Source organism: Urocitellus parryii, chromosome 14 (assembly GCF_045843805.1).
Source record: "Urocitellus parryii isolate mUroPar1 chromosome 14, mUroPar1.hap1, whole genome shotgun sequence".
Classification (NCBI taxonomy): domain Eukaryota; kingdom Metazoa; phylum Chordata; class Mammalia; order Rodentia; family Sciuridae; genus Urocitellus; species Urocitellus parryii.
In genome coordinates, this window is record NC_135544.1 from 60,325,845 (window position 1) to 60,348,487 (window position 22,643).

A 22,643-nucleotide genomic window follows, 5' to 3' on the forward strand; every position below is an offset into this window, starting at 1 on the left:
CCCAAGCTCTGAGAAAGAGGGGAATCTGAGGGGCCAATAAAGGCTGGTAATTCAGAGAGCACCAGGATGGACACACTGCTAAGAGCACCACATCCACCATGGCACTGCCGTGCTTCAGAGAGAGGAAAGCTCTGACGAGCTCTTGTTAGGTCAACACTTAAAAAATAATTAGAAATAGAAATAAATTCACAGCATCAGTATCAATCCTCTCGTGGAAAGAAAATAGATAAGGTTGGAGGCGTGGCTCAGAGGTAGAGCACCTACTGGCACCGCGAGGCCCGCGGCTGACCCCAGCAGTGCCAAGAAAACCCAGTAAAGGAGGCGTGGGTCCAGCTGAGCCCAAGAGTGACTCAAGCCCTGGTCAACGCTCCCTCCTGACAGCCCCACGCCCCGGGGTCTGTGGGACGTCCTCCACCAGGCACCTTGGAGATGGGTAAGGAAACTCAGGACGCACCAAAAAAAAAAAAAAAAAAAAAAGAAAAGAAAGAAAAAGAAAAATCTAATTTTCACAAGAAAACAAGGATTTTAAAGAATTTTAAACAAGCATAGAAACAAGTAGTTACACCAGAGGATTTTTAAAAACCAAGGATTTTAAACAAGGATTTTTTTGTCAGGGGGACAAAGTGAAGAGTTTGTGCAAAAAGGACTTCCCTTGGCCACATGATGACAACTGGACTACAGACGTTTGTGGAGACACAGAGGCGAACAGTGATTTTGGTTCACTGATCGTGGAGACCCCACTCAGCCATGGTGATGCCTGAAGGACCCAAATGACAACACTGACACCACAGCCCACAGTGTGCAAGGTGGACGTGTCCACGCAGTGGGACACAGGCAGGGAAGTGGGTGTGCGGTCTCTGCCCAGAACAGGCTCCTTAGGAGCCAGCAGAGCCAGTGTGTTCCCATGGAGACAGGAAAGCAGATGGCCTGGAGTTCAGGGCAGAGGCAGGAGAGGCCAGCCGTGGGCTCACCTGCTGCCACGGGTCTGGCTCTGTGGCCGAGAGCCTGTGAATATGGCCTTCCCAGAGGCTCTTCACTCACTGTGATTCTCCTGGAATGGTCACTGGAGCCCTGAGCACTGAGGACTGGGCACAGCTAACTCCACCCAGCACCACTCTGCCCTGTGCTGACAGGGACACAAGGCTGGCTGGGCGTCCCTGGGGACCAGGAGGCAGGACACACTGTGCTGGGCCACTGCATCCACGGGAGCCTTGTGTGATCATGCACCTCAGGAGGACCCTGTCTGTCTCCACGGTCCGACTTCTGGTCTGAGACCCACAGAAACCTCACCGGCTGCACACGTCTGCCATGGCCAGAACGTCAGTGCTCCTCCCTCAGGCCTCCTGGAAGCCCTGACACCCAGTGTGCTTGTCAAGCCAGACCCCAAGGGGGGCAGCTGCGGGCCACCAGCACAGGCCTGGGGAAGCAGGCCCCGACTGCACGTCCCTGGGCCATGCAGGGGAACCCAGTACAGACTCCATGACCAGGTCAGCGCTCATCCAAACCAGGCCCCGGCTCAGAGATAGAGGGGCACAGGGAGCCGGGAAAACCATGCTGGAAAGCAGCCCTGGGGGCTGTCCTGGGGAAGAGCAGCCTCAACCATGACCGTGAACTTGAGCCCCAACGTCTGCGTCCTTCTAACCATCTCTGTGCTCCTGCTGCAGTTGGCAGCACAGGTTTAATTAACATTTGTCCTATTAGAAGTCGAACTGGAGTCATGATCTAAGAGCCTAAGCATCCATTCTTTCGTTTTTCTTTGGGATTGTGGTTTATTTTACTAAGCTGTGTATTTCATAAATTTCACTCTGGTTTGACTACTTGTTTCTATGCTTGATAATTTCCTGTGAACAATCAACTAAAGATCGTATATTAAAGATATCTGAATCAAATGGTGCTCTGAACAATACCAGTATTGTCTTATTTTCTATTTATTCATATTTATTATGAGACTCGCTCAAGGCCTTAGCTGCTTATCTTGTACCTGAGAGAAGAATCATCTCCCATTTCAAGGCAGGAGAAGGCTCACTGAGCATGTGGTGTTCCCAAGTTCTTTATGAGAATTTCTGCATGATAGTGCGTGGAGTGATAGTTACCATCTAGAAATAGGCTTTTATTTGTCTTTCAGCTGATATGAAATATTTGAGTATTCTAACATCTTACACTAAAAGGAACACATGACTTGGCATTCAACAAGCAGGGATGTGTTCAAGCATGCCACGTGAACACCACTCATCATTAAAGTGCCCTCTGTGCCCTTGCATCCTGTGTCAATCGTGGGGCTGTGAGGTGGCAGTCTTTTCCGTGGACCCCCAGTTATTCAGAATGCCCGTGTCACCTGGTCACCTGGGCTTATCCGCCTCACTCACCTCTACAGCTGGGCCTCTCTTCTCCTATGCTCCATGTTCCATTAGCTTGGCACCGCAGCAGCCTCTGGCCCTCTAAGTAGTAGCCAGGGCTGCAGCTCAGCAGCACCTGGGCTCCGTACTCATCCAATGACCCCGAAACCAGCCTCCAGAGGACGTGTTCTGACAGCTGAGCTTGGATGCTTGGGCAGGGCACCGCTGGAACAGAAACACACCCAGCCCATGTTAGCACTGCTTCCTCGGTGCTCAGACCTGCCCTGCTTCAAGAGAGGAGGGCCGGCTGTGTGACATACAGCACTATGTGCACCATGGATACCGCCAGTGTGTCATCTTGGGATTGCTCTGCTGCACAGTGTCACAAGGAAAGATCCCACATGGAAAACACATTCAACCATCTCAGGACAGATGCAGTGGAAACCTTGCAGTCACACAGAGGTGAAGAGTAATTCTTTTACCGAAGGGTATATGGTCATTTGGGACTGATTAAAGCCTGCTTTGGGGACTCAGTGCACGCATGTAAAATCCTCACTTTGCATCAGCACCTCTGAGGGAGTGGGAATGGTGTTGTGTAGCTGGAAAGCACATTGATTTTCAGAAAATCCAGTGCCTTCATTAGTAATCCTTATGCAACCCACGCACAATGCAGCCATGTGTCATTGGCTTTATGAGCACACGAAACACCTCAGGCACGCTAACTGCTGTCTAGAAAAATGTCTCCCAGGTGTTGAAGGAGACAATCCTCCCTTTTCCTAGGAGCAGGCCTAGAAGGTGAGCTTCTGCAGAGAGGGCCAAGGAACAAAGAAGCAGCGACCATGGCGGTGGCCCAGCAGGACAGTGCCACCAGCCAGACCTCAGGGGACTGATAACACGCCCAAGTGCATGAATCACGCGGGCCTGTGACTTCGTTTTTCCAAAGAGAACAATAAGATTTAAATGAATTTTACAACTTAGAATCCAAAGCGTTCCGGCAATCTCAGCGGGTCCTCTCCTGGCCATTCACCACTACTGTGCACACACAGGCCTCGGGGCCTTATTACAACAGTAAAACTGACAAAGTTAAAGGACGAGATGAAAAATTTGGTGATTTAAAGGTGATTCTTGGGCTTATTTCTCTCAGGTGTATTTTAGGCAAAATAATTACTGTAAAAGTAAGTAGGTCTTCAAATGTTTTACCTGGTGACATAAACAAGGTCTTTCTCTAGCCAGGGTACCTTTAGAACTTCAGGTAAGACTGCCACCCCTGAAAAGCCTTTATCAGTCTGTACTTCATTAGAGTATCACTGCATCTTTCAAATTAAACGCATTTCATTTCACACACCAAAAAAAAAAAAAATGTGCTTACAGAATTAGCTTGATGGCTTTAAGTATCTGAGCCCTCTTTTACAAACCCTCCTTCTGCCAAGGATTTGGATCGAGCTTACATAATGGAATAAGAAGTTTTCTTCAAGCTAATACCATCTATAGCAGCAAATCTCAGATTCTCCATGATTACCTCTTTCTTCTTGAAAATGCCACTTGCTTTGCTTTCTAATTATCTTATTCTAGTCTAATTGTGCGTTCACATCTCTTCCCCTCTGCTGGGCTACACGCTCTTTTGTTATAAGCACCCTTTGTTATAAGTGCCATGTCTTTTTACGACGTGCTGTTCCAAGAAGGTAAGATACGATAGCTGATACGGGAGTGTGTGTTTGTGTGTGTGCGCACACATGGAAAAATAACAGGCCAGGAAAATATCACGGCAGAAGGAAAAGCAGAAAGAAACTGAGGAAATGAAAGCTCACGTGCAGAAACTGAATGTGTGGGCGCCTGGGACTCAGAGTGCTCGATGTGGAGCCCTGGACACACGGGGTAAAATTCAGCCTATAAATCAGGCACAGTAAGAGGTCAGTGAGGACAGCCAGGAATAAATCAAGAGGACTGTAACAACAGCTGCAATGAAAGTCGCACGAGAGGCCTCTCTCTTTGAGCAGTCTAGACCAACACTCATATCTGGGGTCCACCTGGTTGGCCGTGGGAAACAGAAACTACGGGAGGAGATGGTGTGAAGAAGAGGAGTCCACTGTGGAAGAAGAGGGAGGCCATCGAGGTCCCCGTTCTTGTCTGTGAAGAAAGAGTGGGAATTTTCTGAAATTGGTACAAATAAAGATTTTAACATTTTCAGAGATAATCTGAGGGGAAGAGAGGGCATAAAAACATCAAAGACATGATCTATTTGAGTTAGTTAGGACAGTGCTGAGGCGGTGCCGAGGGACAGAAGCCCAGATGGCCGTATCCTCAGGCAGAGGTGGACTGGATCTGGCCTCTAATGTCTGCCCCATGAGCACCCACCCCCCTATACCAGGTGCCCAGTCACCACGTGACCCCTGGCCCTGATGGGCTGCTGCCCAGGGGACACCATTAGCTCCAGAAATACATGGCTTTGCTGGACACCACAGGGTGGACCTGGAGGACACGATGTCTGGGGTCAGCCAGACACAGAGAGGAAGCCACCATGTGGTCTCCGTGTGGAGGTCCAGATGAGCAAGCCAAAGGCAGAGAAAATGAACCAAACAGGTTCCCAGGAGGCAGGGGTGTGGGAGACGGGAGACGCGGGCCAGAGAGCACGGCGGGCAGAGGGCGTGATGGACCAGTTGGAGGACCTAGGCACAGCCCCAGGCCTGGATCGGTAAAGTGGCACTGCATGTGGGAGTCCTGCTAGTGGGAGAATTCAGCTGTGCTTGTCAGAAAACAAAGCCCTTAACCACTGGAGATGAAGAGCATGTGAATTTGCCTCCTCATAGTAACAATGTTACTCTGTTTGTATCCCAAACTTCAAGTTGTACCTTAGATACACAAGATTTATTTTGAAAAAACAATTGGAAATTAATCTTCTTAAGACTTTCCTTGTTCATGGACACCTGGGAAGTACTTTGCATCCTGCAGGTCATGTTCCTGGCCTGGGTCAGTGCACCCAAGACCACTCCGGACCCAACCTCTCCCGTGGGACACACCAGCTCCCTCCCGCGGGCTGCGGCACCCGGGCTCCAGCATCCCCCGTGGCTAGAAACTTCCTTCCTCATCCAGTCCCACCAGTTCTACAGCTATGTCATGACTATGTCCTGGGGGGACCCACAAGGGCCCCCAGGTGTCACAGCCAAGAGCAGCTGTTGTTCTTGCTGATGGTGACTGCTGAGCCCACATCCTGGCTGTGGTGACTAGTGCTGCAGAGGTCATGGTAGGCACTGGGTATTTATTTCAATGCTGAATAGTGTTTGATCTGGCTGTTGTGATGGTCTGCTTCCCCCTCAGTGAGGAGCTGGGAATCTACGGGACACAGCAGGTTGGAGGGGGCGGGGACTGCTGCCCCGCTCAGCCCGGCCAAGAGACAGTGCTCCTAGCTCCAAGCTGTCCACACTCAGAACACAACATACCATAAGGGAACTGCTGTGGTTTAGGCATGAGGTGTCCCCCAGAGCTCATGTGTGAGACAACACAAGAAGGCTTAGAGGTGAGCCACTGGGTGTGAGAGCCCTAACCTAACAGTGTCCTCAACTCCTGTAGGGATTAGCTGGTGGCAACTGCAGGCAGGCGGGTGTGGGGAGGGGGTGGGTCCTGGGGTGCGCCTCTAGCTTAACTCTCTCTGCTTCCCTTTTGGGATGTCCTGAGCCTTTCCTCCTCCACACTCCTCTATCATGAGGAAAGAGGCCTCACCTCAAGCCCTGGGGCATGGAGTCCGCCTTCTGTGGACTGAAACCTCTGAAACTGTGAAATAATCCTCTCCTCTCTAATTGTTCTTGTCAGGTCTTTTGGTCACAGCAACAAAAAAGCTGAATGAAACAGGGACGATATAACAAGAAGATACAACAACAGTAATCATCGATTCCTCCTACGAGGTGCACCTCCTTACACCACAGACACTACGCAGAACCCAGGACAGTCATACTGGGTGATCTCAACACACCCCTCTCACACATAGACAGGTCATCCAGACAGAAACTCAGTAAGGAAAAGTCTAATAAATCAAATGGATTTAAAAGACATCCACAGACTATATCATCCATAAATACACTTTCTTCTCAGCACTTCATGCAACCATTTTCAAAGTAGATCCTATTTTAGGTCTCAAAGCAACTGTTAGCAAATATATATATATATATATATATATATATATATATATATATTATATTATATTTATATTTATTGTATATTGTGTTTATATTTATTGTATATTGTGTTTATATATATTGTATATTGTGTTTATATATATATTGTATATTGTGTTTATATATATTGTATATTGTGTTTATATATATTGTATATTGTGTTTATATATATATTGTATATTGTGTTTATATATATTGTATATTGTATTTATATATATATTGTATATTGTGCTTATATATATTGTATATTGTGTTTATATATATTGTATATTGTGTTTATATATATATTGTATATTGTGTTTATATATATTGTATATTGTGTTTATATATATATAGTATATTGTGTTTATATATATATATTGTATATTGTGTTTATATATATTGTATATTGTGTTTATATATATTGTATATTGTGTTTATATATTGTATATTGTGTTTATATATTGTATATATTTAAACACAATATACTATATATATATAAAATATACACACACATATTTATACACATATATATATATTATACTTAGATACATATAAATATATATATTTGATTCCTTGCATCTTATTCAATCATACTAGAAGGAAATTAGATATTAACACACAAAAAAAATACAAAAACTATATAAACACATGAAGATTGAGCAATATACTTAATATACTTTTGGATGATTAATAAATCAGGGAAGAAATTTTAAAATTCCTAAAATTAAATAAGAATAGTGATACAACATATCAAAACCTCTGGAATACTTTGAAGACAAATCTAAGAGGAAAGTTTGCAACTATGAATGCGTACATAAGAAAATCAGAAAGATCTAAATAACTTGATGATACGTCTCAAGGCGTCTTGAAAAAATCAATTCCAAAACCAGTAGAAGGAAGGGAATAATTAAGATCAGAGCCAAAATCAAAGAATTTGAGAATAAAAAAAATATAAGGGAATAATGAAATAAAAAGTTGGTTCTTTAAAAAGATAAACAAGATTGATAAACCCTTAGCCAAACTAATCAAAAACAAAAAAGAAAAGATCAAAGTTAGTAAAATTAGAGATAAAAAGTGAGAAATCTCCGTGGACATCACAGAAATCAAGAGTCATTGAGGATTATTTTGAAAATTTATTGCCCAATAAATTGGAAAACCTAGAAGAAATTGATACATTTCTAGACACATACAAGCTGACAAAATTGAATAATGAGGAAATAGAAAATCTAAGACAATAACCAGCAAAATATAGAAGCATTAATAAAAAGTCTTCCAATAAGAAAAGCCCAGGACCAGATGAATTCTCAGCCGAGTTCTAGAGACCTTTAAAGAAGAACTAATGCCAATGCTCCTCAAATTATTCCATGTAATAATATAAAAGGATGAAACACTTCCAACTCATTCCCTGCATTTGAATGAATTCCATGAAGCTAGTATCACACTCATACCAAAACTAGATAAGAACATCAAGGAAAGAAAACTACAGACCAATATTCCTGATGAACTTAGATGCAAAACTCCTGAATAAAATATTGGCAAACCATGTTCAGCAACATATTAGGACTATTGCACATCATGACCAGGTTTTTTTAAAAATTTTTTTAAATTTATATATGACAATGGAATGCATTACAATTTATATTACACATATACAGCACAAATTTTTTATATCACTGGTTGTATATAAAATATATTCATACCAATTTGTGTCTTCATACATGTACTTTTGATAATGATGTCCATCTATCTATATTGGAGAAAAGACAGCCTCTTTAACAAATGGTGCTGGGATAGCTGGTTACCCATACGTAGAAGAATGAGACGGGACCCCCATCTCCCACCCTGCACAAAACCAACTCAGAATGAATCAAAGACCTGGGAGTTAGACCAGAAACTAGGGAACTTCTAGAAGTAAACAAAGGGTCCACACTCCAGCATATAGGAACAGGTGACAATGTTCTCAGCAGGACCCTAAAGCATAGGAACAAATTAAAGACCTCCTGCACAGAAGGAACAATTTAAAATGTACCTACAGAATGGGAGAGAACCCTTGCTCGCCACACTTTTGATAGACACTTAATATCCAGGATATAGGAAGATCTCTAAATTCTTAATACCAAAACAACAAATTACCCAACTAATAAATGGTCAAGGGAATTAAACAGACGCTTCTTAAGAGAAGAAATACAGATGACCAACAAACACAGGAGAAAAGGTTCACCACTGTTAGCCTTTAGGCAAGCTCTTATCCCACGTGTGTGGATTTCACCATCCAAGTGGAGGTTCTAGAGTGCTGGACTCAGTTACTGATATTTATTCAGTATTGACAACAGGCATATCAACCATATGGATGCTGGTCTTAAAACAGGTCATCGAGGTATTCAAGGTGACCCTTCTGGAGAGAAGGCCATGGACCAGAATTCCCTGGGGCTTTCCTGTCACCCGCCAGCACTGCCAGCTCCTGGGACTCACTTGAGAACTCCTGTTTCCACCCACAGGCCTGGTCAGTGGCTCTCAGAGAAGGCCCTCTTCACGTGGTGGCACTCTGAGCTGACCCTCATGAGGCGGGAGGACCGGCTGTTGCTCTGCTTTTTACCACTTGCACCTCACGGGCAGGTCCAGAAGCCCAGACTCTCCCACCAGGGGCTCCTGTGTGGGCTCACCTCTGTTCCTCTCCTGTCACTTCCCTGCACCACCAGAAACCACCCCAGGAAATCAGACTCACTCTACCATGACTTACTGCAGGAGACACCAGGCATGATTTTCAGAATTGAATCAATGAGAACTCAACTCTTAAATAAATCACAACAAATTTTTTTGAAAAATGTATTAAAACTTTGTTCTGTCTTTAAAACATAAGAAAGCATTGTGCTAATATGAGTTTTATAAATCAATGTATTCAAAACTTAAGTGAATAAATTTCCAAGTCAAGTTTAGTCATATTAAATGTTTTCAAAACCAAGGGTTCCACCAGCTTGACAGAAGTGCTTGACCTTATGTTCCTTCTTTTTTATTATTAAAGAAATATTGAGTCCCTTCAAACAGAAACAGCTCTATGGGGCCCAGCTCTTCTCTTTCAACAAATCCAAGCACTTGACATGGCAAGAGCCATTCCCTGTTTACACGATTTGCAATTTTTGTACTAAAAGTCCTAAATCGTTCCCCTCAAATCAGATCAGTTGAGGGCATGGACGCCGTGGAGCTTTTCTTCACATTTTCTCTGATGTGAGAACATTTCAGTGACAAATAAGATACTTCGCGTTGATCGTGAAATGCTGGCTTTAATTTTTCTATGAGTGATTCTGGTTTATTCAGACGGGCAGGCCAGTGGCCTTTCAGGGGACCGACCTATGACCACGTTGCCACTGTGAGCAAAGACCTTTAGCATCCCCTGTAAACTAGGGGCACTGCCACGATTCTTGATGCTCTTCCCAACCCCTAGATGGGCCACATGGGGTCTCTTGATCTTAAACAGCGGTTTCCCCATCCTACTCCATGTTGTAAGAGCATCTCACTGTCGAGTGTGGTTAAGCACGTCTGTTTAGATTTGTACCATCACCTCTAGGTGCCATAGCACTTAAGCCGACTGGTGACTACCCTCCATGTTCACCCCACGGCCGTCTGTACACGCTGGGCACAGGGTGAGTGCTGCAAGATCAGAGGTCTGAGGAACAAGGCTACTTTGGTGGGCAGGTGTTGGACAGTCTTTGGGGGGAAGCAGGACAGTGAGATTGTATACACATGTGTCTTACTATCAGCTACGATAACGTTCCATAAAGAAACCTGCCACAGCATGGATCCAGAGCGTGACCTTCTTAAGGATCAAATTGTCTCTGGAATTTTGTTTTCAACTTAGAGCTTGATCAAATGTCTCCACCGAGTTCTCCAGAATAAGAATGTGTAGGCACTCACGGGGTTCCGGATGTACTTAAGAAGTAATGGCAGGCCCTCGGAGGGTGCCCAGCTTCCCAGAGGCATCACGCAGGGCTGTGTGGACCTGGAAACTCCCGGCTGAGCCCTCCTAACACTGCCAGGGTCTCACTCTCATGACCACTGCCCTCTCCACTTGTGACACTGCAAAATCCTGGTGAGATCTGAGGACCCCAACTGACCCGCTCTGCATTCAGGACTTCTGTAAAATGTAAGCTACAGAAAGACCTTTCAGAAGCCTGTTTTCCCTCCTGAGCGGAGTGAGTTACCTGGTGGCCATAGATCCCGGGGAGCGTTTTAACTGTGGAGATTAACCTAAAACCTTAGGGCTGTTTCATGTTATTATATATCGCAGTGATCAATTACCACAGTAGATTTGTGATCTCCAAAGCCAAACTAAAAAAAATGTGTTTGCTTCCTAAAGTGATAATTCAGCTTATTCAATAGAGCCACTTCAGGTATTTTTCAAAGAAGGGTAGTTTGCAAAGCAGGATTCACTGAATTTCCAAAATGGCTCCGACCATAGACCTGCTCTTCAGATGGTTCCTGGTGAGGCGACTCCTTTGAGCTTTCGTCCACTGAGGCAATCACTCAAAGGGCTGGACCTACGTACACCTGGAACCAGGGTGAGACCCGAGGTCCTGGGCTCCAGCACCTTCTCCAGTTACACGCTCCGTGGGCTTCTCCGAGTGGAAGAGACCAGGAGGGAGACCTGGGAATGCAGGGAGAAGCCCTAAGGAGGTCCGGGGCAGCGGGACGGAAGCTTTGGCACCAACTTCAATTCCTCATCCCCTGATGGACACAGTTGTTATCAGCCTTAGTTTTAAATGTCATGGTGACGATTTGCAGGATTAGACGTTCGGATACAGCTGAGATGCCTGTTTTGAAACCAGCATCCATATCCTTGATGTTGTCCATCGTCAATACTGCAATAAATGTCAAAAACTAAATCCAAAACACTCTAGACTCCCCTCTGCAGAGGGTGGAATCCACACCCCTGGATGAGAATGCTTGTCGGTGCGCACATAGTCCACAGCTCAGAGGCGGAGCTCTTAAGGGAAATAAGTGCCCCAGTCACCCGTGCCCTTGAAGATCAGGAAGGTCGCTGCCCACAGACACGCACGCCCCACCAATAAACCAATGATTCTTTAAGGGCTTCAAAATGCAATGACATTCACAGAGCTCTTGTCCCCAGTGGAGACCCAAGACCCTGCTGTGTGCACAGCGCTGGTGACTGGCCAGGAGGAGGGCTGTACACAGCTGCTCCCAGGCCCCCCAGAGCACAGAGCGCCTGCAGGCCCACAGGGTCTCTGCCTCTGGCTTCTGCTTCTCCTTCTCCAACCAGGTCAAGGTGAGAGAAAAGTCTCTGACAACTGGGCAAGTGGGAAGCAGGAAGCTGGGGCCACTCAGGGCTGAGGTCATGGTCCCTTCCTGTCCCCTGTCCAGCAGTGCCCAGGGCTGTTACAGCCTGACCTTCTCACCAGACATCTCCAGGCACCCTTGCGTGCAGCTTGGGGGAACTTCAGTTTCTCACCTGAATTTTGGTTACTGAATGAAAAAGAAAATCAGGGTGCAGAGAGCAAACCACTGTGCACACATTTTCTTTTAAATAAAAATAACACTGAATGATAATCAATAGAAAAATCAAATATTTTATGGAAAATGATTGTCCATTAGGATGAGTATCATCTTCAAGTGAGAAAAATTTAAATAAATGTCCTGCAGCTTCTTAGTTTAACAATTGAACATTCCTATAGAAGTAACAGTCATAACAATTTTTTTCTATCTAGAATTTTAAAGTGTTTTAATTGATATCAGTAAATAAAGCATGGATATCTCTGTAAAAACACTGTAGTTTTTTGTTTTAAACTGAGATGAAAATGGCTGAGTGGAACTAGATAGGATTTAGCCTCTGACAAAGTTGCTAATATCCGGGTCTTTTGGACTTGACGATAGAAATTTCATAAGATTCAAACAAATAATCTTAAAAACTTTCAAAAGAACACCAAATGTTTTTAAGTTAAATATGTGTATGTTATGCACCAGAATTCATGACTTAAAAATATATTCAATTTTTTCACATCTTTTTAAACATGATTTTGCATAAAACGACTAAATTCCATGTTACATGTATTGCTTGTTCTAAGGTCCAAACAGAGAGGATTCTGTACAATATCAAGAGGCTGCCTGAGAATGTGCCCTGTGAAAATACCTTGAAAACTTCCCTTCTGGAAGTGTTTAAATTTTTTCTAAATCCTTATAGATTGGTGCATAATACGATGTGTAGTATCAGGTTGTTTTTCTTCTTCTAAAACATCAACATGAGTGACAGATGTGAGGTGTGACTATTTTGGATGGTTCTGTATTGTGATATTTCAAAGGCAGTAAGTGGCACCATATCTCTCTGTAGAGATATTTATTCCAAGAACTCATAAGGAGGGGAAAATACATGAATTTTCCTATCTTACCCAAATATATCCTGAGGATTGTTCTGTGAAAGAGTTAGATGTCAATATACCTGTGTTTAGTAACAGAAATAAGCTCAGATAGTGACATAGTGTTCTGTAGAGCGAGTAAATGTGAGTTTAGAAGTCAACAGATGTACAGATGCAGAACGGCCTTTGGCCCTCAAAGCACAGGGGTGAAACTCCAGACACCCAGGTCCTTCAGGGTCATCCTGCTTTCTGTTAGATGCATGCGCTGCCCTGGACACGGAGCAGAGCAGTGCCATGGCCAGGACCCAGGTCGTGGGGCAGGACCCGCACTGCCACCTGAGGCGGGCAGCTCTGATGTCCCGGAGCTGCTCTGGGAGCCCAGCCACAGTTGACTGGCTGTAAAATGGCTTCCTCTTGCATCTTCTTTGACAGGTCATGATATTCATTTGCCCACTCTACAGATATTTATGAAGGTCCAGCAGTGACCAGGACAGACAGGCACACCCCTCGACAGAGCCATCTCTACAGAAATTAAGCAGGAGCAACAACCAATGCATTCCGATATTCATGGGCCGTAATGACCCAAGAATAACCAAGCCCTCATTCACTCCAGAAGCATTTAAGTGCAAACTTCAGTTTCTTACCCTTTTCAGACAAGCAGGGGGACCCTCCAGTTGACAACACCGATTAAAACACAGAAAGATGCACCCAGCCCTGTTTAATGTTCCAAAATGAAACCAAACAGATGGAAAGTCTCATTGAGTAGCGGACTGGAAATACAAGGCTGAAGCTGACCTAGAATGCAGAAAGCAGGGTTTCCTAAAGGTCTCAAGGGAGCACTGCAGTCTAAGAGCACCCTTGAGACATGTGCCGGGCACCTGCACACCTGTGCTGCAGGCTCACGGCCCCCATACCTGCAGGGCGTGAGATCCCTTATCACAAGTCATCTTCAGCAAGGAATTCAAGGAAAAGCACATCACATGCTCTACCCTGAAAACGGATAAAACAAAGTAAACCACAGCACATTTTATGCCGTTGTCTACGGAGATATCAGACCGATTAAGTGTCCCCAAACATGATATGCACAAATGCACAATATGCATTTACATATGTAAATACTTATGTAATGACTTCTAGACATGCATATACCCACCAAATATGATGTGTGTGTGTGCATGTGTGTGCATTGCACATATGCATACAGGGATGTACCCTGGCCTCTATCTGCATGGGTATTTAACCAACCATAGGTCAAAGTACTAGAAGAAAAAAATCACATCTGTATCGAATGTGTAGACTTTGGCTGCATTATCTCCTAAACAGTTCTGAATAATAACTATTCACACAGAACGTGCATTGTATTAGGTATTACGCACGTTCAAGGGATGGTTTAAAGTACATGGGAAGATTGCCTTGGTTCTGTGTAAAAAAGGACTCCATTTTATAGAGGGGCTGGAATACCGGCAGAGTTTGGTGTCCACAGGGGGCCCAGAGTTGGGTATCCACAGGGGAAACTGAAGGATGCCTTTGAGGTCCAGTGCAAAAGGACAGTCCCTGTAGGTCATGAGTGACAGGTCAGGAGGATGGGGGCTGATCCAAGAGGAGGTGAAGTGCTGATTCCTCCAGAGCAGCCCCCTCCCTCCTGTGGCCAAGATGCCCTGCCTCCAGGGAACTGCTCCTCCAACAGGGAGTGTCAGTGAATGGCCCTGGGCTGCGCCCTCTGGCTGGACCCTGGGCAGCTTCATTCTGCCCTGGATCACTCACCTCTTGGTCACTGGTTAGTAGGCAGAATGGGAGGAGGGGCATGAGGACAAGGGAAATCTAAAATCTATAAAAGGGGCAGGACACCCCCACTTCCTGGGGCACCAACTCGGACCCCTCCTCTGTGGAGGAGCCTCTGTCCCCCTCTCTCTCTGTTCTAACCTTTAAATAAAACTTTTTACGCGTGCCTCGGCATTTCTTCCACACCAGGGATCCAGGACTCAGCCCTGATCCTCAACACTGGCATTACCTGCCTATTACCTGCCGCACCTGTCTCCTGGGACTACAGCTTCCACTTAGCTTTCTTGTTTTTAAATACCTTAATTTTATTTATTTATTTTTAATACTTATTTTTTAGTTGTAGTTGGACACATACCTTTGTTTTATTTATTTTTATGTGATGCTGAGGATCGAACCCAGGGCATCACCCACACTAGGCAAGCTCTCTACCGCTGAGCCACGACCCCAGCCATCCACTTAGCTTTTAATTAAAAGGTGCTCACTGGCTTCACTTCCACCTGAGCACCCAGTACCTGATGCAAATCCACTCCTGATGCTGTCAAACCATGAAACCCCACCCATGATGCAATAGCCTTCCCTGTTTTATTACAGCACCTGCATGAATCACATCGTCAATGATCCAAATCCAGTCTCAGTAAATAATTAAAATGAAAATCATAAAAAAGAACAAGCCTCAAAGATCTCGGTAGATATCTGTGTTACCGCAGGCAGGCTGGGGAGGGAGATGGCCATTTATCACGGCCTTCAGCCAGCCAACCTGAGGGTGTAATGAGCTAATCTTGTTTACCATTTACACATGCCATTTATCAAAGCTAAAGTACTTCTTGTTGCCTGAGATCCAGAGCACTGCTCCTCACATAATTGCAATTGTTAAAGAAACAACCATCCTTTCCTACCCACGTAGCCTATAGAGAAATGAGCCCCAGGGACGGAGATAGACTTCAGCATCTCACAGTAACCAAATTTTCTGACTCTGAGGAAAAGTTTTGTGCTTAGTCTGCCTGATTTTTAAATTTAAATTAAGTGAGGAAAACACCCTCCTCCAATAAAAATTAAATAGGTTTTCCAGCCTTTGAATACCAAGAAAATTCAATGAAATGTCTGTATATACCTTTTATAGTTTAATAAACAATGGAGGAAAGTAAATGCTTGGAAGTTTGAGATGATACTCAGAAAATTTTAAAGTGGATTTTACACTTTATTATAAATGTGCTTATTTCTTTGTGTCACTGAACCAATAGTAGCCGGTATCAAAATAGGCTTTAAAATGCAAATTAACTTTTTGCTATTTTAACAAGCATTAAATTGAACATACTATAACTTCTTTACACAGGGAAGCAATTTTGTTGTTCAATTCTTGTATTATACCTTTAAAGTAATTGTACCTCTAGACATAGGTTTCAAAACAGAAAAACTCAAATGTATGGATGGATTAGGCTACCTTATGCGCTTTAACACGGTGTTTTAATAAGCACAAAGTAGCTCTTAATTGATGCAATGTTTATCTTTGAACAGCAAAAGACCTCTCATTCCTGATTCTTGCAGAAACCTGCACATGTTAATAAGTGCTGTCCTCGTAGCCTGGTGGCACTGCCACCTCTGCACGGCTTACCAGAGGGCCTGGGCTAACCTCTTGGTTTCATAACATATGAACCTAAGAATCCTGAGAGCTAGCAAATCCCTGGAGGCAGGGTGGTCTAGAGATTGGAAGTGAGGGCTCTGTCCTCAGGTTCCCTTGAACCAAACCCTGAGCGTTCTTTCCACTTTCGCTCTCGGACCTTCCCAGCCACCCCACCCACTCCCTCCTCCTGTGCTCTGTGTAATCATGACAGCAAAGCTGCGTACCCCATAAGAACTAGATGACTTGATTGGCTGATCTAGCAGGGTCCCGATGCTGTGCCCTACACATGCCTCTGCAGGACCAGGCCGGATCAGAAGGAGGCACCAAGTGGGGCCTCCAGCTCTCCACCACCTTTGGCTTTTTCCTCCTCTGGAGAAGTGAGCTCAGGGTAAAGGATGGCTGAGGAAGTTCACCCCACTGCTGTGAGGACTTGGGTTTCCAGCAGGAGGGTCCTGCTTTGATTCACAGGCTCTAGAGGATCTGCCCAGCTGCAGAGGGGAGGCAGGGCTGGAGGGGAGGGAGGGGCTGTTTCCAGAGGCAGGAGTGGATGCCTGGCCTGGGAGGTGCACAGAGGTGCTCAGAGGCGCGGTGCCAGAGGGGTGCAGGAATGAGCAGGAGTGGGTTCAGGGAGAAGGGCTGGCTCTCCGCCCCGAGTTGCCCCCACCCTTTCTGAGACACCAGCCTAGGCCCCGTCTTTCCCTGTTCCCTTCTGCATCTCTCTCTGGGCGTCTCTAGGAGGCCTCTCATGTCGTCTGGCCTTACACTAGTCCTCCGTCACCATGAAGCCAGCTGGACACTTAACTCCCCCATCCTGGACGGTGCAAAGGACAGGGCCACCAAGTCACACTCCACCAGGTGCAGCGGGTGCCCAGGCAGGGAAAGTCCATCTTCCCTGAAGCACCTGCAGCACACCAGACGACTGGCATCCAGCTGGCCCGCGGCAGCAGGAGACCTATGGCACTCTCTACCTGTCTCTGTAACTGGAGCAAATCTGTGTGGTTGCAGTAAGAAACAAAATTGGATTCCTTGGGTGTTTATTTTTATTAAACCAGTGAGACAAGGAAAGAGTCCCCTCGTCACAGGGTGGCTAATGTACTTTAGCAACGTGGCTTTGACAAGTGCTGTGAAGGACACTGTCTGCGGCCACTCTCCTGGAGTGTCCTGGTTCTGACCTGGGCTGGCCATCCCTCTGGAGGCTGATCCTGGGCTGCTCCCTCTCCTCACCTCGTCACATCCCTCGCCAATCCTTGCTGCCCACTCTGTCTGCCCTTGTGGTTTGGAATTCTCTGCTTCTCTCTTCTTCTACCCAGGAAACGGTTAAATGCCACTTCTTTTCCTCATGATCCCCACACAGCTGGCTTCTATGTTGGAGTGCGTTGAGTCAGTCCACGCTCTGAGCCACTGAATTCGTTCACTGACATTCACTCTCGTTTACACAGCTGAGCACGTGGGTGCGCATCACCACCTCACCCAAGACGTGAGCAGGCTCACGAGGGCCAAAAGGTGGCTTGTGAGTCCCACGTGTGTTCAGAGAACCCAACACGAGATAGGCTGAAGGTTCCTGTTCACTGTGGGCCTGTGAAGTCCAGATTCCTGTGTGAGATGCTCTTTAATTAGTGTAAAGATGACACATCCTTAGTTAAAATAAAATGTCACCTGAATGTGTTGTGACCACCAAAGAACCAGATTATCTTCAGGCAAAATCACCCCTATAGCTTTAGAGGCACTGGACTTGGTCATTCCCTGTCCACAGGACCCTACAATGTTAAACAATAACAAAATTCATTTTATAGGAAATCAAATTTTTAATCAAATTTCCAAATTATTGAATTTAGATTGAATATTTTTTGAAAACACTGTCCAGTTTATGATACTGCATTTTTATGCAGATCAAAATGTTTATAAGAGGAGAGTGTGATGTTGGCAAGAGAATGGGCAGAAGATCAATGGAACAGAACAAAGAGCCTGGAAACAGCCACAGGAACAGGCAGCAGCTCTGGATGGAGGAGCACAGGCGACCAGCAGAGAAGACAGTGGCTCCCACAATAGCCCTGGAGCAACTGGACATGCACATGGAAAGCGAGTCCAGACACGGCGCTCAGCCTCCCAGCAGCCGGCCCGGAGTTCACCACAGAGCCCTGAGGCACCACAGGCAGCAGGCCCTCAGTCAGGCAGGAGCCAGCCAGGCCACCTGGGGTCTGGGTCAAGACCTGGCAGACCCTGAGCCACGGCCCCGTCCAGGAAGAAGAAGGGATAAGCTGGACTTTGAGGAGGACACTGTCCAGAGGCTGAGAAGGTACACTAGGACTGGGACAAGACGTGGACAAAGGCCCATCTGATAAAGGAGCGTCATCTAGAGCACCCAGAGAAGGGAGGGGATGCCCCATTAACAAGGGCCAAGACCTCATCAGACCCTCACCACAGAACAGGCAGATGGCCAGCGAGCGGGGGGGAGGACGCCCGCCACAGGCCGGATCCCACAACCACACTCTTGGTATGGACCCTGATTAGTTAAAAGCTGAGGTCCACACAGAAACCTGCGCACAGATGCTCACAGCAGGACCACTCCTGGTTGACCTCACTTAGAAGCAACCCCGAGGTCCTCCAGAAGGTGATGGGTAGATATACTCCGCCTCCTCCAGTCAGTGCAATAAGAAGAAATACGCTCCCAGCCGTGAAGAAACGGGGGAAACGCCAATGCACACTGCTGAGTGCCAGGAGCCACGGAGGCCAGGTGTAGGCCACGTGAGTCGAGCCACACGACGCTGGGAGAAGGTGAGACCACGGACATGGTGAGAAGACCCGCGGCCGCCAGCGCTGGTGGGAGGAGGGAGGCACAGTGGCAACCATGTCCTGTGACACTGCACGGCAGACACACACCCAGACAGCGTGCCAGGCCAAGGGGGCACCTGAGGAACTGTGCCCTCCCCCCCGTGACACCATGTCCAGGCATGTCCACTGGTTATGACAGACGCCCCATGCTGGAGCAGGACACTGACGTGGGGAAGCAGGGGGGACACGGGAGATCTCTGTCCCTTTAGCTCAGCGCCCCCGCACACCAAAACAACTCTAAAAAACAGTCTATGGAACAACACAACTTGTGTGAGTTAAAATGACATCTAAATACTTTGTCGTTCCTTGGGCCTTCATTGGCCAGTACGGAAGTTTAAGAGGGGCTCCTTTATAATTTAGTACAGACTTGACATTTTAGCACAATGAGAATGAACAAACAAACCAACAAAAGAAAGAAAGAAAGTAAAGAAGGGAGGGATGGAGGAGGGGAGAGGGGAAGGAAGGGAGGGAGGGAGGAAGGAAGAAGAAAGGAAGGAAGGGAGGAAGGGAGGGAGGGAAGGGAGAGGGGAAGGAAGAGAGGGAGGGAGGGAGGGAGGAAGGAGGGGAGGGAGGAAGGGAGGGAGGGAGGGAGGGAGGGAGGAAGGAGGGGAGGGAGGGAGGGAGGGAGGGAGGAAGGAGGGGAGGGAGGGAGGGAGGAAGGAGGGGAGGGAGGGAGGGAGGGAGGAAGGAGGGGAGGGAGGGAGGGAGGGAGGAAGGAGGGGAGGGAGGGAGGGAGGGAGGAAGGAGGGGAGGGAGGGAGGGAGGAAGAAGGAGGGGAGGGAGGGAGGAAGGAGGGGAGGGAGGGAGGGAGGAGGAAGGGGAGGGAGGAAGGAGGGGAGGGAGGAAGAGAGGGAGGAAGAGAGGGAGGGAGGGGAGGAAGAGAGGGAGGGAGGGAAGGAAGGGAGAAGGAGGGAGGAAGAAAGGAAGGATGGGAGGCAGGAAGGGAGGGAGGAGGGAAGGAAGGAAGGGAGGGGGAGGGAGGAAGAGAGGGAGGAAGAGAGGGAGGAAGAGAGGGAGGAAGAGAGGGAGGAAGAGAGGGAGGGAGTGAGCAGGGGAGACAGGAAGGAAGGAAGGGAGGGAGGGAGAAAGCTAAGAAACAGGAGCCTGGTCCCCACTGAGACCAGGGGCTCAGGCACTAGTGGACCCTCGACACCCCAGAGCTCTCTGCAGCTGTGGGTGCCAGCGGGTGGGGGGACCCTGGCAAAGGAGAGGACTCGGGGTTCAGACCTAGAGGTGGTGGCGCTGCCTCCTCTGTGAAGCCGCCTGTGTCCACGTGGGGATCTAGGAGCCTCCCAGAGCAGTGGCGGAGCTGGCCGCAGAGCTGCGCAGGCCACCGCAGGTGAACCTGCCTAATTCCTCCACTCCTCCTCACCAGGTGACCAGGACTTCTGGGCTGCGCCCTGTCAGGGACAGCTCCTGTTTCCAGAGGGTGATTTTGTCCAGGAGGGAGCTAAGAACATGGTGGCAAAGTCTGTGCCTCCGGCTCCCCAGGTTCACTTGAGGTAAAACCACCCCTAATCTAAGGCTTTCAACACCCCTGACTCCCGGAGGTGAGATAAGGTGCGGACCCTGGAAGAAGGTGTCAGGCCCTGCGGGAAGTCGCCATCTCCCAGGAGCACTTAGGCTCACAGCCCAAGAGCTGAGAAGGCGCAGCATGACCAGGATCTGCAGGGAGAGGCCAAGGAGCTGCTTCTGAGATGGGAGAGCAGGGTGCCTCTGGTACTAATGGCATTCCAGCAAATTAACACCCCGTGTAAGGAAGTGAGTTTGCAGTGTGGGGCGCGGGAGGGGAGACTGTTTACAAATCGAGGCCTGTTCAGTATACCTGGGCTGAGCATTGTGAGGAGGATACGTGTGTGTGTGTGTGTGTGTGTGTGTGCGCGTGTGTGCATGTGTGTGCGTGTGTGCATGTGTGTGTGCGTGTGTGCTCTGCGTGGCTACACTCTTGGCTAAGGCTGGAGGTCACCCTGGATCCAGACCCCCGACCCTTGTGATTAATACCCGCACGCTGCGCAGAGCTCCCTTCACAATCAGCGCCTCTGTGAGCCTCAACAGGCCGCCTGGGGGTGGCTGGATGGGTGGACAGGCCACACGCACAACTGGGCATCGCCTTGGACGCCTCGGCACTCTCAGGGCTGGGGAGGAGAAGGCTGCTGACGCAGTTTCAGACCTCACGTGTGGGGCTGGCACTGGGCCCGGTGCCTCTGCGTCCCCTAGACGTCCCCTAGACATGTCCCCTGGGTCAGGACTGCCTGGGTCAGGGCTGGTGGGCCGTCTGCGGCCTGGGGCAGACAGAGCCTGCGGGCTCAGCGTTGGCTGCGGAGGGCACAGCTCAGCTCCTGGGAACGCTGTGGCAGGGCCCTTCCCACCTGCCCACGTCGCCCCGGACACTGGACACTCACGTTGACAGGCCGGCGGCCTCCCGCGGTTGCTCCACAGCCCGTCCTCCTGGCACACGGCGGTGGCGGGCTGTCCGGCGGCCAGCTGGAAGCCCTCGTTGCACTGGTACACCACTGTACTGTCCAGCGTGAACTCGCTGCCCGTGAAGGAGCCGTTCCCTGGGGACTCCGGGAGGCCACAGGACACCGCTGGAGGAGATGAAGGAGATGCAGCTGATGTTTACAGCAGTACGGCTTGCTCTTTTTTGTTTTTTTTATTTAATAAAACATAAACACTGTTAATTGAATTTCTGGGGTGTGGCATAAGACACACTCTCAAATTTTAAGGTAGCTATGGGAAAATGGAGTTGTGTGTGGCACAGGCTTGGAGGCCCAGCCTCTGAGGAGGCTGAGGCAGGAGGATCACAAGTTCTTGCCAGCCCCAGCAACTTAGCAAGGCCCTGTTTTGAAATAAAGAATGAAAAGGGCCGAGACTTAGCTCAGTGGCAAAGTGCCCGTGGGTTCCATCCCCAGTACCCATCATCATCGTCATCATGATCACCATCACCACCGTCATCATGATCACCATCACCACCGTCATCATGATCATCATCACCATCGTCATCATGATCACCATCACCACCATCATCATGATCACCATCACCACCGTCATCATGATCATCATCACCATCGTCATCATGATCATCATGATCACCATCACCACCGTCATCATGATCATCATCACCACCGTCATCATGATCATCATCACCACCATCATCATGATCATCATCACCATCGTCATCATGATCACCATCACCACCATCATCATGATCATCATCATCATCGTCATCATGATCACCATCACCACCATCATCATGATCATCATCACCACCGTCAACATGATCACCATCACCACCATCATCATGATCACCATCACCACCATCATCATGGAGGTGGGTCTGAATAACACACCCATATGCAGGTATCCAGTGACGACCTCTGAACACAGAGTGCTTATGCAGGAAAACACAGGGGTACTGTGCAAGGTGAGTCTGGAGGTCCAGGCCGCGGCCCAGGACAGCCCGGGTGTCCTCAGGGTGTTCATCTGCCTGGTCTCCTGGGAACGGAGCAGGAAGGGGAAGACACTCTCCCCCTCACCAAAGTCACCTCGCTGTGGC

At 47.8% G+C, this 22,643-nt stretch overlaps 1 protein-coding gene across 1 annotated transcript in view; it reads right to left on the bottom strand.

The window, feature by feature from the left end:
• Csmd1 (CUB and Sushi multiple domains 1) overlaps positions 1–22,643 on the bottom strand; it is a 1,139,207-nt gene that overhangs the window by 57,879 nt on the left and 1,058,685 nt on the right. Inside the window, exons 50-51 of the mRNA XM_077792480.1 lie at positions 21,490–21,675; positions 2,367–2,561 (exon numbers count right to left, since the gene is read on the bottom strand). Coding sequence (XP_077648606.1) covers positions 2,367–2,561; positions 21,490–21,675 — 381 coding nt within the window. The remainder of the gene's footprint in view (positions 1–2,366; positions 2,562–21,489; positions 21,676–22,643) is intronic.